Source organism: Lissotriton vulgaris, chromosome 3_1 (assembly GCF_964263255.1).
Source record: "Lissotriton vulgaris chromosome 3_1, aLisVul1.2, whole genome shotgun sequence".
Taxonomy (NCBI): Eukaryota; Metazoa; Chordata; class Amphibia; order Caudata; family Salamandridae; genus Lissotriton; species Lissotriton vulgaris.
The window spans coordinates 88,375,719-88,389,789 of record NC_141689.1 but is presented as its reverse complement, the minus strand read 5'-3'; the positions used below and the strand labels follow the sequence as shown (position 1 = coordinate 88,389,789).

Here is a 14,071-nt window from a genome sequence, read left to right as displayed (position 1 = left end):
GACATATAGCATAATTAAAGCAGCTGTTTAAAGCAACAAATGGAACATTGCTTTTCTTTCTTCTGCTCTATTTTAATAGTTTGCAATAACAAGCACAAAGAATAAATATATTTTGCACTCCTTAGATTGAGAAGAGCTAGAATCTTTCTGCAGGTTTCTACACCTTCCGAGTCTTTTTTTTACTGACTTGTATTGAACTGTTTGATTTATCTGTAAGCAGCAAATATCTAACAGGTTTTTCATGTGTATCATTTTACACTAGAGGTTTTATTTTTATTCTTCATGTTTGAAAACATGATAGCTATTTCGTATGAAAGAGCTATGCATCAAGGTTGTAAGTGGTTTGTGAGAAAGTTGATGGAGTGATTATGTATTATATGGGATAAAATAACCCCTGGCATACGTGATGAGGATATTGCAAGTCACCTAGGAGTGCCATACTTTATAAAGAAACTCTGCCTTGTTCCTCTATATGGTTATGGAACTCCTCCTTGGCATGCAGTATCCTTATATTGTACACCTGGGGGACTTTTTCCCTAATATAGTTTAGGCAGTACATCATGCAGTCCTGGGAGAGGGAGTAAGCTAGGATATGAAGCCATATCTTTCCTTTTCAATGTAGCCATTGTATTGCAGTAAGCGTCCACAATTCCATAAGAAATACTGACACTGAATTACAGTAGGTCAGCCAACTGTAGTTTTCCCACTGAGATGAGTAGACCCACATACATATGAACCACATACATATAAAAAGTATACTACCATTCCCAGGTTGCAAAGAGCTCTTGACTTATTATCCTGGACTAATAGTATGTGAATCTAATGCCAACGGGCCGGCTGGCACCTACGCCAACTCTGCCTTTGTCACAGGCCTGTGGGCTGTGACCTTGCCACAACAGGTGAAGGGAAGGTCTTGTACCATTCAACTTTTTATGTGTCCAAGGTGAGATCAAGGGATTTGGGAGGTTAAGCGAATTGAAATCAAGGGAAATCCAAGGTTGTATGCATAGTGAGGAAGGTTTTCATGACAGCTGGTCTCATTCTAGTGAGTAGGAGGCATCATTAGACAAAGGAAGATGCACATTATAATATAAATGGTGGTGGGTTGAGAAGTGAGATTGAGTGACTCTGAAACTTTGACAGTTGGGACTGATCAGTGGCAAATCTTAAGTATCATTGTTTACATCCACCCAGTCAGGAAGTTACATCAAGAAAAACATGCAAGCCTAACATCACTGATAAAATTGATGCAAAGAACGTACTCAGGATGTCCATTGTTCATCTCTGGGGATTTCAACTGCGATCTAATTGGCAAAAAGAGGGCAAAAGGAAACGTGCCATCGTCCAGCGGCGGACTCAGGCTATCATCCAACTTAAGAGAACTAGGTCTGACGATTCTGAACGGCAACATAAGGGGGGACAGGCGGGCAGGTATTACATATCTGAGTGGAAGGGTCCACTCCACAATTGATTACACCATAGTAAGTGATGAGCTAATCCCAGGCATTGAGGTATTTCAAATCGCTCAACGGCCAGAAAGTGATCATTTCCCCCAAATAACTAGTTTAAACATTGTGCCCACCCTGGCACCAGATATGCCCAGTCTTTTACACCATGCTACAAAATTCAACTTAAAGAAATTAAAATAGGGAGGAGAAGGGTTGGAAAAAATTCAGTCCGCCGCAAAAGCTAGAATATTTGACCTGGGGTCCCAAAAAGATGAAGATCTCGTAAGAAATTGGGAGCAATTGATTTCGGACTTGCTTCGTAAGTTTCCAGTAAAGCCAGGGAAACAAGATAAAGTTTATCTTCAAGAAGGAGCCTTGGTTTACTATGGAATTAAGAACAAAAAAAAGAAGGATAGCTAAAGAGGTCCGAGCACTAGCCCGCCCAAAAAAACTGGGGTTGCAGATAAATAAGGGAAACCTGATTGAAGCCAGAAGCTCTTACAGAAAGTCGCTGGGTGTTGCAAAGTCTTCCTTTAAGGAAATGTTGTGGAATAAACTCCTAAGCGCAGAAAAACACCCTAACAGTCGGGACTTTTGGGGCATTATTAATGATCTAAATAAAGGATCAAAACTTCATCAGGAAGCAGGTGTGGGAGCAGATTCTTGGTCCCTGCACGTACAAACCTTATATTGCACAACAGCTGCAGGTTTCATGAATGGTTTACGGGCAATAAATACAAATGAGGAAGAATCAATTGATATATATAACATAGATACCAAAGGTTTAGAGTCGGTGGAGGTTTCAAAAGAGGCGCCCATATCTCCGGAATTAACCACCAGAGGGAAACTGTGCAAAATAATATCAAGACTTAAGGCAGAAGGTGCAGCAGGCCCGAATGGGCTGCCAAACGCTATCTTCAAACATGACCCGGTCTTTTAGGCAGTGACTCTAACACCACTTTTCAATCACATCTATAAAGAAGACCAGGTCCCTGCATCCTGGAAGGGCAATATTATTCACCCAATATATAAGCATGGTGACCATCGCAAACCAACAAACTACAGGCTTATATCTTTAATAGATGTGGAGGCAAACCTCTATGCCTCTTGCATTCTTTTAAACCTGCAAGATTGGATTGAAGAAACAAACAGAATTCCCCGGTTCCAAATAGGCTTCAGGCGGAAAATGGGAACAATCACCAACTTGACCTGCATGTCATTATTAATGGACAGAGCGGTAGCAAAGAGAGCACGGCTGTGCGCCTGTTTTGTCGATATCAAATCGACATTTGACCGGATTAACAGAGAGCGTTTATGGGGGAAACTAAAGACCTGGGGTGTGCAGACCAAACTATTAAAGGCAATAAAATCTCTATATCAAAATACCTGGGCAAGAGTGAAACTGGGAAATGGCGTCTGTACAACGAGGATTATACCAACGCACCAAGGTCTAAAACAAGGCTGTATTTTAGCTCCTACTCTTTTTAATCTTTTCCTTTCCGACCTCTCAATCGCGCTGGAGTCGGTTGAAGTTCACCCACCTACATTGTCTAATCATCGAATTCCTTGTTTGCAATACGCAGACGATATAGTATTGCTGAGTAAAACGCCAATTGGATTACAGAGAGCAATAAATAAATTGGCAGCATACTTGAAACAGGAAGGTCTGGACTTAAACAAAGAAAAAACAAAAGTGGTCCGCCTAGTAGACCCTCAAAAGCTTAAGTATACATGGGTGGCGAATGGGGCAAAGAAGAACAATGGGGCGAATGGGGCAAAGAAGAACAAGAACAAGGGTCTTATAAGTACCTTGGAATTACAATATCTCAGGGAGCAATGCAAATGGAACACAAAAGAGCAATACGTGCAAAAGCCCAAACCCTAATTTTCACTTACCGTTTACTAAAAGCAAAAATGGACTGTCCAAACTATAAACACCTGTTGAAAGTCATGTCGGCCCAAATTTTACCCACCCTGTCCTATGGTCTGGTCACCTGGTGTGGCAAGGAAGCCAACTTACTAAATGATCTACAAACCAAAATCTATAAAGCTGTTTTTAATCTTCCAAAAAGTGCCTCAGCTTCGCAAGTCAGGCTTGAATTTGGACTACAAAACCAGAAATACAGGAGCATGAGCGGCTTCATAAAACTTTGTTACAAACTTAGATCTGCAGATCCGGATTCCATGGACTGGCTAAGCTGGGAAGAAATAAAAAATCAAGGGGAGACCGGATCCCCGTGCACCTGGGGAAAGTATTTGAAAGCCAGTGTGAAAGAGCTGGTGTTGGAAGCAGCATGGGAATCCGGGATGGATAAAGCAGGCTTAACCAGATCGGCCAACATGGCAGCAAAAAATAAATCTTTCCAAGAAGATAAAGGTATATTCATAAAAAGGCGTCATGGCTGGACTATTATCAACTCTTTCATAGCAGGAAAACCACATGCTTACTTTACTTCCCATTTCAACAAGTATCTAAAAAGAGCTTTTATAGACTATAGGATGGGTATTCATATCTCGAAGGATCTACTACCATCCTGGAAAGGTGCCCACCAGACAGGGCAATGTCGACTATGAGGTTACAAAATTGAATCATTAGCCCATTTTCTGTGTGTCTGCCCGGCACTTATGGTACAGAGGCAACGACTTCTGAAATACACCTTTAATGAACTAAAGATCAGTTCCTGCAGACAAGCCGTAACATGTTGGTTGGGAGGGAGTTCTATTATTATGGCGTGCCGGGGAACCAAATTTCTGGCTGAGGTGAAAAAACATCTGAGTCAAACTGAACAGGGGGTAGGCCAAGAAGCGGGACATTAAGGCCACCTTAACGCTAGGGACTGTAAAAGATCTCACGAACCTGCAAAAACAATTTGAGAACCCTAGATAGGGGGAGTATACCGAGAAAAAAAGTTTTACACATCATTTTACACTATTTCCTAACTGTGGAGGAGTAACAATTTTAGTAAACCGTATTACATTTTGTATTACTATTTTATCATGTGAAAATTGTAATCATTTTAATTAATTATGCAATAAACCTTTTTGAGGTTTGAGTGACTCATGACCAGAAGCGAAGCTCATTGTCCAATCATTGGGGATCGGTAGTCCTCGCAAATCACTTGGTCTTCATTACAAGCCATACATAACCTAGGCGTGCAAACTAGTATGCGGCGCTTTATATATAAAAAATACAAATATGGAAATATATTCACAATATTACATTCCCCAAACTAGACCTTCAATTGAGGCCACTGAATCGCCCAGTTTAAGTCCGTGTGGCTTCAGTGGTGTGGTACTGAAACTAAGCCGTGTTAGGCGGGACCACTGTCGATGCGACACACACTCCCCCTTCCGTCTGGGCCTGGAGCGCCTGCACGTCAATCACGACTTGGCGCAGACGGCCTGACCTCGGCGTGACCTTATTTATCTCTCCAGGTTTTGGATGATTTTGAAAAAGTCAGACCAGAAAACAAACAATCTCGGGTGCCGGGGATTGGTAACCCCGATCGCCATTCAACAGCCAGCACTGCAAGGAGAGCCTGAAAATATGTCTCTGGGCCAGAGGCCTAGCCGCCAGGCCAAGCCTGTGCGGCCGCCATTATCGTAGGAGGATGTGAGGACCGAGTGCTGGGAGCGGTGCGGGGAATACTGGAATAGGACGCACCACTGCTAACAATAATAACAATATTAAGATTACTAATGCTAACGGTCTTCGTAATATTGATCACATGTGAGGAGACGAACTATGAAAACCCTTAATAACCGAAAAAAGGAAGGAAAACACAAGTAAACAGATCGTGTTATAAAATAGCAATTACAATAAGAATAAAGTAATAATAATAAAGTTGTTAATAGAGCGCCTGGTTGCTTCAGCTGAAGTGTCCCCGCGCTAAAACTTCAACTTCAATATATAAAATCATGTTTAAAATCAGAAATCATATAATAATATATAGCATGCAGTCATTATTGGTAAAATAGTAACAAGCTGTCGAATTTGTAAATTAGTCACTGTCATCCGGTGGACGGCATCGAAACAATCGCATGAAAAATCCACTCTCTTTACGGCAATGTTTTTATAGGATTTATCATTACTGTTTTTTGGAGTCGTATATTTTCCCGTAGTGCCTCAAAGGACACTTGGTGCCAGGAGCAATATATACGAAAGAAAAAATAAACGAAGAAACTCGAAGTAGTTTGTTCGGACACCAATGAAATACCCCATAACCAACATAGGAATGTGGAATTTAAAGAAAAATATTGAAATGTTTTATGACATTTCCAGAAAGTACTTCCGAGAATAAATTCTGGTGTTTGCAGTCTATCTCCCTTAAAACTCATATTTTAAAGAAAGGACTTAAAAGAAGGTATGTAGGCCCAAATACAGCATACATTTCTTAAATGGCCGTTTCTATATCATCTACAATGTGTATGTTGAAGCCAGCCCACAGTATAGAATACCTCAGCGACGGTCTACTGTTTGAGCAAAAAAGGGCATTGCAGATGATTTATTTTCAAATGTGTGTTACAACGTATCACGGATTTCTATATTTGTTTTATTTGCTGGTTTTTATTCAGGGACAGTGCGGCGAGTGGCTTCAGTTAACTGAAAAGGTAATATTACAAAATACAAGTAAGGGTGTGTTTCCGTTTTGCTGCCATTAAGAATGGTATGTGCGTGCATCCATTTTACAATGATTCTGTGTGTTAGTTATTGTCTGTAAAAGTTGCGTATGTTGTTTGTTCGACTGTAGCACGATGCGCTGAGGACATACCAAACTGTAATATTCCGTTCTAAAGAGAAGACTGCCCGGCAGACAAACGGAAATGGTCGCGTTGAAATAAATCCACCTTTCCAATCAGTCATGCGTGGGCTTTGCAGGTTCTCCGCCGATTCACGATGCGGGCGCCTCGAAGCTGCTGTCCGAAACCTTCCCGCCTTCCATTTCTGATGGATGGATGGAGCGACAGATCACCATACAGGGATGGATGGAAGTATTGATGGAAGAATGGTTGGATGAAGAAATCGGTTAATTAACGGATAAATGTGCTGGCTGACTGCACCCACGCGCGCGTGGGTGTGCTGTCATGTACTTGCAGTGTTACTCTCTGGTTCATGATAAACAGGAAAATACATTTATGTCTAAATAGAATAGAAACAGATGTGTGTAGGGGTATATAGCACATGCATATATATTTACTGATGACTCTGAAAATGATAATACATTATGGGCCAAACCAAGTACTAGATCGAAGATATAAATATAACTATTAATTTCGGGGCGTCGGATAAAATCTCCCCTCGATATAAATTGAGTAGTTAAAAAACCTTGAAGAGCGCAGGCAGACCCAGAGTTGAGTTTTAATACAGCGATGCGCGGTGTTTGGTTATGTAAAGACACAAGTAGAATTTGATGGTCGGTAAAGACATTGTGATTAAAATACATCTGAAGACAAATCCTCCTTTTCTTCGTAGGTTACCGAACGAGAGCGAACCGCAGCAGGTGCCTTCCAAACGTGGGCACCTGCGTCTAGTGAGGAGATCCTGAAAGGAAACAAACTGACGGGGAACCGAAAACATGACACCGCATGCACCAGGCTGTCAGACCCACACACATATATATATATATATATATATATATATATATATATATATATATATATATATATATATATATATATATATATATATATATATATATATATATATATATATATATCCCCCCCTGTGGAAGTCTCCTGCGGGTCGAACCTGGTGCACAGTGTCACCTAGTGCGTCTTAGTGCACCTAACACCGAAAGAGACTGTGATACATATGGGCAGGCAGCAGAGACACCGACACGCGGACAGACAGTAATCTGAACAGAATGGCAGCTGATAGGGATTCTGAGACAGAGCGCTGGAAGCAGACGGGCCGACACACGGACAGGTCAGACAGAGGGTGCACAGATGCACGACAGGAACACAGTGCTAGCATGTATGCATGATATTAAGGATTTCAGCATCGCATGTGCATTTCTGTGATAAGGTTTTCACGGGAGCCTGCCTCTCGCTTCAGCGTCCCTTCTGGAGGAGGTGGGGGGGGGGACTCATATCGTGGCCATACAAGGGACATGACAGGGAGCGATAAGGGGTCTCATACCAGGGCTATACGAGGGACCTGGCGGGGCCACAAGCCTGCGCTGCGCATGGGGCCCAGCTCAGCCCCCTTCCCGGAAGGAGGCGGGGGCCGCAGGCGGCGATGATGCTGAGTGACGAGCTATTCATGCGCCGCGTCGGATGCTCGCTGTCACCGGGACATGCCCACCACAGCCCTTCCCACTATCACCACCCTGTTATTGTTATGGTGATGAATGGTATCAATATGAGTTTAATAAAGATTCTGCAGCACACAAAGGGCGGGATGAAAGGGGCAGGCCGCGCCTGCGCACAGAAGGTGGGGGATGCCAGGGGGATTCCTTGGAACACCCCAGCACCGTGGCCCCAGAAGGTCCACGCGAGAGTGAGAGGCAGAAGGCGGTTCTTCTGAAGGACAGGAACACTTATTGCCTGCTAGTGGTAACAGGGTGGGTGCAGTCACACAGAAGAGGCAGCACATCTGGGGGTGCTCGCTACACAGCTCCTATTACCGTTATTCTGGAGTGTTTATAGGACATACCCCCGCAGAACCCCAGCTGCCCACACACTGCCTGTGAATAGAACGGGGGGAGGGGCACGAGAGATCTGTATATACACTCTGCCCTGGAATGAGGCGGTGGGGCTGCAGCCCTGCTAAAATGGCACAGAAATGAGCCGCTCATCTGCTGCCTGCAAGAAGACAGCACACAGGACTCCCCCCTCGGAGCCCTAGGCTGCACTAGGCTGCAGGGGTCCCATTGAAGCCAGACCACATGTGCCATCTCCAACAGTCCGGCATGACAGGGCTGCGTGGCTCGTAGACAGTCTGCAGGGGACGGTCTCTGCAGACCTCAGCTTCTAATGCTGACCCACGGGTGCAGGGACAGTGCTATCAGGACCCCTGCCCCCACACACATCCGTGCGAGCTGTCAGAGCCCCTGCCCCCACACAAGCCCGTGCGCACAGCTGTCAAGACCCCCGCGTCCACACACGCCCGTGTGAGCTGTCTGGACCCCTGCCCCCACATACACCCGTGTGAGCTGTCAGGACCCCTGCCTCCACACACGCCGTGAGAGCTGTCAGGACCCCTGCCTCCACACACGCCGTGAGAGCTGTCAGGACCCCTGCCTCCACACACGCCCGTGTGAGCTGTCAGAGCCCCTGCGAGCTGTCGGGACCCCTGCCTCCACACACGCCCGTGCTAGCTGTCAGGACCCCTGCCCCCACACACACCCGTGTGAGCTGTCAGGACCCCTGCCCACACACGCCCGTGTGAGCTGTCAGGACCCCTGCCTCCACACACGCCCGTGTGAACTGTCAGAGCCCCTGCGAGCTGTCGGGACCCTTGCCCCCACACACGCCCGTGCGAGCTGTCAGGACCCCTGCCCTCACACACGCCTATGCGAGCTGTCAGGACCCCTGCCCTCACACACGCCGATGCGAGCTGTCAGGACCCCTGCCCTCACACACGCCTATGCGAGCTGTCAGGACCCCTGCCCTCACACACGCCTGTATGAACGGTCAGGATTTGAGGGTTCCCTGGGGAAGTGTTCTTCTAGAGGATGGTGTATTTACTCCTGAGGTAGGATGCGGTAGCACACGTGCATCTTACCTCTGACCAGGATCCTGCGGCAGTAGTCGGAATCCCCCCCAGTCGGGCTCTCGTCCATGTCCGGGTGCTGCCCTCCTCCTCCCTCCTTGGAGCTCCCTGGCAGCTCCTTCAGCCCGCGGTGGCCGCGCAAGGCGCACTCCAGTTCCGCCCTGGTGGTGGTGGGGGGCCCCGGCTCCGAGCACAGTCCCTCGCCCCCAGATCCGCACAGCGGACTCCTGTCCTCCTCAGACACCCCATCGCTCATATTCTGGTCAAACATTGATCGTGATCCCCGGGGAAGCCCCGGTGAGAAGTGCAGTGCCCACCCTCCTCAGGAGGAAACAGTCACCAGAGCTGCCCCACGGTGCGGCATCCCCGCAGACTTCTCCTCGGCGAGGCAGGATGCTGCTGGTGGTCCTGCCATGCACAAGAAGGCTGTGCCAGGCAGTGCCCAGTCCGTTCACATCTTCTTTCTCTTCGCCTTCCTCTGCTCTCCAAACTTAGGTCGGCCGTCCGCGCCGGCGGCTCCCGACGGTCAAAGAGTTCAGCCTGTGCCCGCACTCCTTCCTGCCACCCTGGAAACGTGGGCACCAGCGGCTGGGCGGCGGGCGCAGCTCCTCCCCAGCGCAGGAGCACTCCGGCTCGGAGTGCACGGGCACAGATCAATACTGCTTGGAATATCTGAGCCGTGGTGGTGGGGCGGAGGGTTGTAGTAAGAGGGAGGAGGCTGTAGTGTGTGATTAGCACCACCTACCCTCCTTATTTGTAGCGGTCCCTTCCTCCCGTGGAGGGGCAGGAGGGAGGTTACCTCAGGACCTCACTGCCACATGAATTGCTCCTGTGCTGAAAAAAACGCGCGAGAGGTGGGTAGGGGCATTTTTAAACTGACCACGTAATTTCCTGCTCCCCTGTCTCCCTGATTGGCAAACAAAGCGCCCATTTAAAGGAACGGGCAAGGGTGGAGGTGAAACTAAGGGGGCGGGGGTCATGAACGGCAGGAAATGCATGGGATTTGAAGGTGGTCTTTTCCAAGCTAACCACTGTCTTATTCATTCCCCCACACGCCAAAACCCTCCTAAAAATGTCTCCTAGAAAAGGACCGGCGCTGTAAATGACATAGGAGAGAGGTGACAATAAGGCTGTGTGTGGTAAGAAGGGGAGGGAGAGGACCGAGGAATGCTCCAGAGGAGTCCTTCAAAATCCGCTTCAGCTTTTCTCCCTGGATCCAGAGAAGGCCGGGCATGTATTACCGGATGTATTTATGGAGACCTCCGAGAGAGGAGTTTTTATATAAATACATATATTGGTCATTCATTGAAAAAGCTATGGTTTTATATTAAGTAGGTAGAGTAACCCACGCCGAATCTATTGAATATATCTAAAAATCATACAAGGCCCGACTTCACAGTCTGTTTATGGAGTAATGTAAAATGTACTGACCGCTTTACTGTTCACCAAATGGTCTCAGAGAGAAAACATGCGTGTTTTTCCCACCCGTACTACAAGATAAAAAGTAACCCACCAATAACCGAAAATTAGATTTACGTCAGAAAAAAAGTATTGTTTATCGGTATCGAGTTAAGGAAATGGTGTTTTCCAGAAGAACAGTGGTAATTTACAGTGTGGTGCGGTAGGTGCAGGTTTGGGGTGCATGAAAGTGATTCACTATGTTTGCTGTCTTCAGCCTGGCACGCGTTGCCAGGAAGAGCTGCATCGACCTAGCCCAGCTCCAGAGAATAACCGATGGCAGCGTGTGTGCCCGCCAGCTCGGGCGCACCGTTGTGCATCGTGCTGGTGTGTGCACTGCACTCCTCCGGATTCAAGCTAGCCAGGGTAGGTGACCCGCCGCCCCGTTCCCTTCTCATGGTGCGCACCTCAGGCCGCCTCTGTCAGATCACTGCTTGGGAATCACCAGCGTCTACGTGTTATTTACAACTCACTTGAGGGGAGTCAGCACCGAATATACAGAGGCCACACAATCGCAAAACTGTAGTAGACTTCACTTCATCAGAAATCTTCTCGGTAAGTTTGCAAGTTGTTTATTTGTTAAGGAGTTATATAATTCCACGAATGCCCCTCACTCTTCTGACGGTCGCTTGTTTTTTGACGAAGAGTATTTGTTCTTCCAATTCCTATTTTGTTATCACTTGTCGTTAGCATTACTGTACCTTCAATCATAAACCTCACTAACTTCTTACTTCCGCCTATTTCCTGACGCTGCAAAGCCGAAGTGGCCCTGGATTGACTTCAATGAAGTTTGCCGCTGATATTAAACTAATCCGAACCTCCGGCAGCTTCTGCTGTAAACTGTGCGGTGCTCTGAGGCGACATGTTACATCCTTTTCAGTAAGGAACGCTGATCGCTGTACCATATAGTGCTATATATGTGATAACTCATGCTACGCTGAGCATTAGACTGTAATATCACATTGTGCGTCATGTTGTTAACCTTGTTACTTGAGTGGGGTGCGTGTAACCTGTAATCGCGTTCAACATACATGGCAGCCACGTTATGTGGCATGTTGTGCGGTGGGGTAGTTCTTTCCAAGCCACATAAGTGTTGCAGTGGGGTGTAGGGCTCCACAACGCACCGTGCTGTTGTCTTGTATTCGCTGGGCTGTAGTATACTCAATGCCACCAGTATCCGGCTTTTAAGTTTTCCTATTTTAATATTTTTTTTCTGGAATTATTATGTCATGTTGATGTCACCTTATGTTCTTTGGTGCGCTGCGACTCCTACTTCATTGAATTCTTTTTTATGCCTTGTCTCGACGTTCTGCTTCACGCACTCCACCTGTTGCAGGCTTTAACCACCGGGCGTGGTGCTGTAATAATATTAACATATTCCTGTCGTGCCCCGCTGTGCACTTTAGCCACTTCTAACTATGCCATGCATATCGCCCGTGCCAGGCTTGGTTTTGTTATGGCATGACAGTTTCTCGCCATGTTATCTCAGGCTGCAGTGTTACACGTTTTAAACCTTCCGCATGTTCGGCCGTGTTGTAGTTTATCCGTGCACCCTTTTCTATTTTACCACTTCCCACCTTTGAACTGCTACACAGATTTAAGTCATACCCATTTTTGTATGATGTAGTAGTTTTGCAACAATACAATAACGTTATGTCATGTATTTGAGCAAATGTATCTATATATATATTTATTAGGTTATTGTCATTTATCTATGTTAATAAATACTGTTCAGTCTTCGTGCATTTGTTTGCTATTTTAATCACACGACGTACGTATAATCTTGTGTTAATGCACATTTATGACCTATGAATGTCATGTAAAGTCATGCCATGCTGCACACATTTAAATCACACGACTCAATTGTGTCATGTTCTGCCTCTTATCACGTAATACGTTCGTGTCATGTTATCTTACGACGTATTTCGTGTTGGTATGTCGAGCTTTCAAGGCGGCATACTGCACACTTGTAAAATATGTATGTCGTATGTTATGATTTATGGTTTTCATCACGTTTTGTGTATGGTATTGTACCGTATTTCTAGTTCCTACGTCGTTTCCTGACACTTCTATAATATAATACGCTATATTTATATTCTCCACGCCATACCACGGCCTCCTTTTTGGGTCTCGCTTTGCTATGCCAAGCCATGCTGCGCCTGTTAATCCATATTTGAATTGTATGATATTTTTTTTGTACCACCGTACATCCTGCCTTGTATGTGTAGGGCGTGCCGTGACACTCTATGCCGCGGTGCACTAGCATATATTTGTATCCTAGTATAGCATGCTGCCTTTAATTATATCAGTCATTCTATTTCATGGTACAAATTATGTATTTTTATAATTGTACAAGTCCTAATGCATTTATGATACAGTTCTTTGATTCTGTGTCATGGTGCACATATAATATATTTGTGTCACCCTATGCCAGAGTACAAGTAAATATATATTTAGGTCATGCTACGTACATATGATGTATTATGTATGTACCACCACAGAGCATGACCAGTCATATCAAAATACATTTGTGTCATTCAATGTTATTGTACATATAATTATATAATAAATATATAATTATATATCTGTGACATTTGGTGTTATATATGTTTGCGTTATTCAATATATGATATGTGTGTTTTCTCATTTGTGATGTGGTTAACTATATTACCCCTCCCCTGCCCCGGTGAACCCTCCCCACCCCATGTTTCACCTCCAGAACACTCTATAATGGCGTTTGCTTCTGTATTACTGTACATGAGGTGTGCTTATGCCATGGTGCAGTTAATGAGCATGCTTCTTTTTATTCACCTGGCATGATTCTGTTGTGTTATTCACACGTGGATGTCAGCGGCACTGTTCTCTCATTTGTTTTTGGCGTTCTTCATATTGAATTATTGTGTCTTAGAGCAGTCCAGTTTATGCTATTTCAGGACCCAGCTTAGATTATGCTTTGTTATAGTCCCGTTTAGGTTATATGGTGTCACAGGGCAGTCTAGTGTTTAATATTTGAGTACCTAGTTAAGATTATGCTTTGTTGTAGTGCAATGCAGGTCACAGGGCAGTACAGTTTATACTATAAACGGTTCAGATAACAAAGCATAATAGTGCAGTACAGCTATGGCTGCCTTTTAGTGCAGTTCAGGTTAGTATGTCTCAGTGCAGTTACATTATACTACTGCATAGTGTGGTTTGGTTTTTGTTGGCTCATGCTGTCCACTGTAATTGTTGCTTCAGGTGCAATAAGTTTAATTTGAAGTTTCTACTTAAAGATCATCTTATTCAGGAGAAAACAAATACAGCCATACAAATGTGGAGCAGTACACATTTTGAGCAGTATATTTAAACATAAGCACGGATGTTGTGGCAGTACGTCCAAATGTGATCATATCCCCTCTACAAATGTAGGTAGAACATGGCCTAGAGTTTTTGCTGCCAGAACCATATGCCC

General features: G+C 45.3%; 1 protein-coding gene across 1 annotated transcript in view; it reads right to left on the bottom strand.

The window, feature by feature from the left end:
• The window catches only part of VAX2 (ventral anterior homeobox 2), a 469,611-nt gene extending 459,878 nt beyond the window's left edge, over positions 1-9,733 (bottom strand). Inside the window, exon 1 of the mRNA XM_086962849.1 lies at positions 9,175-9,733. Coding sequence (XP_086818975.1) covers positions 9,175-9,433 — 259 coding nt within the window. The 5' untranslated portion in view covers positions 9,434-9,733. The remainder of the gene's footprint in view (positions 1-9,174) is intronic.
• Between the last annotated feature and the right edge of the window lie 4,338 nt (positions 9,734-14,071).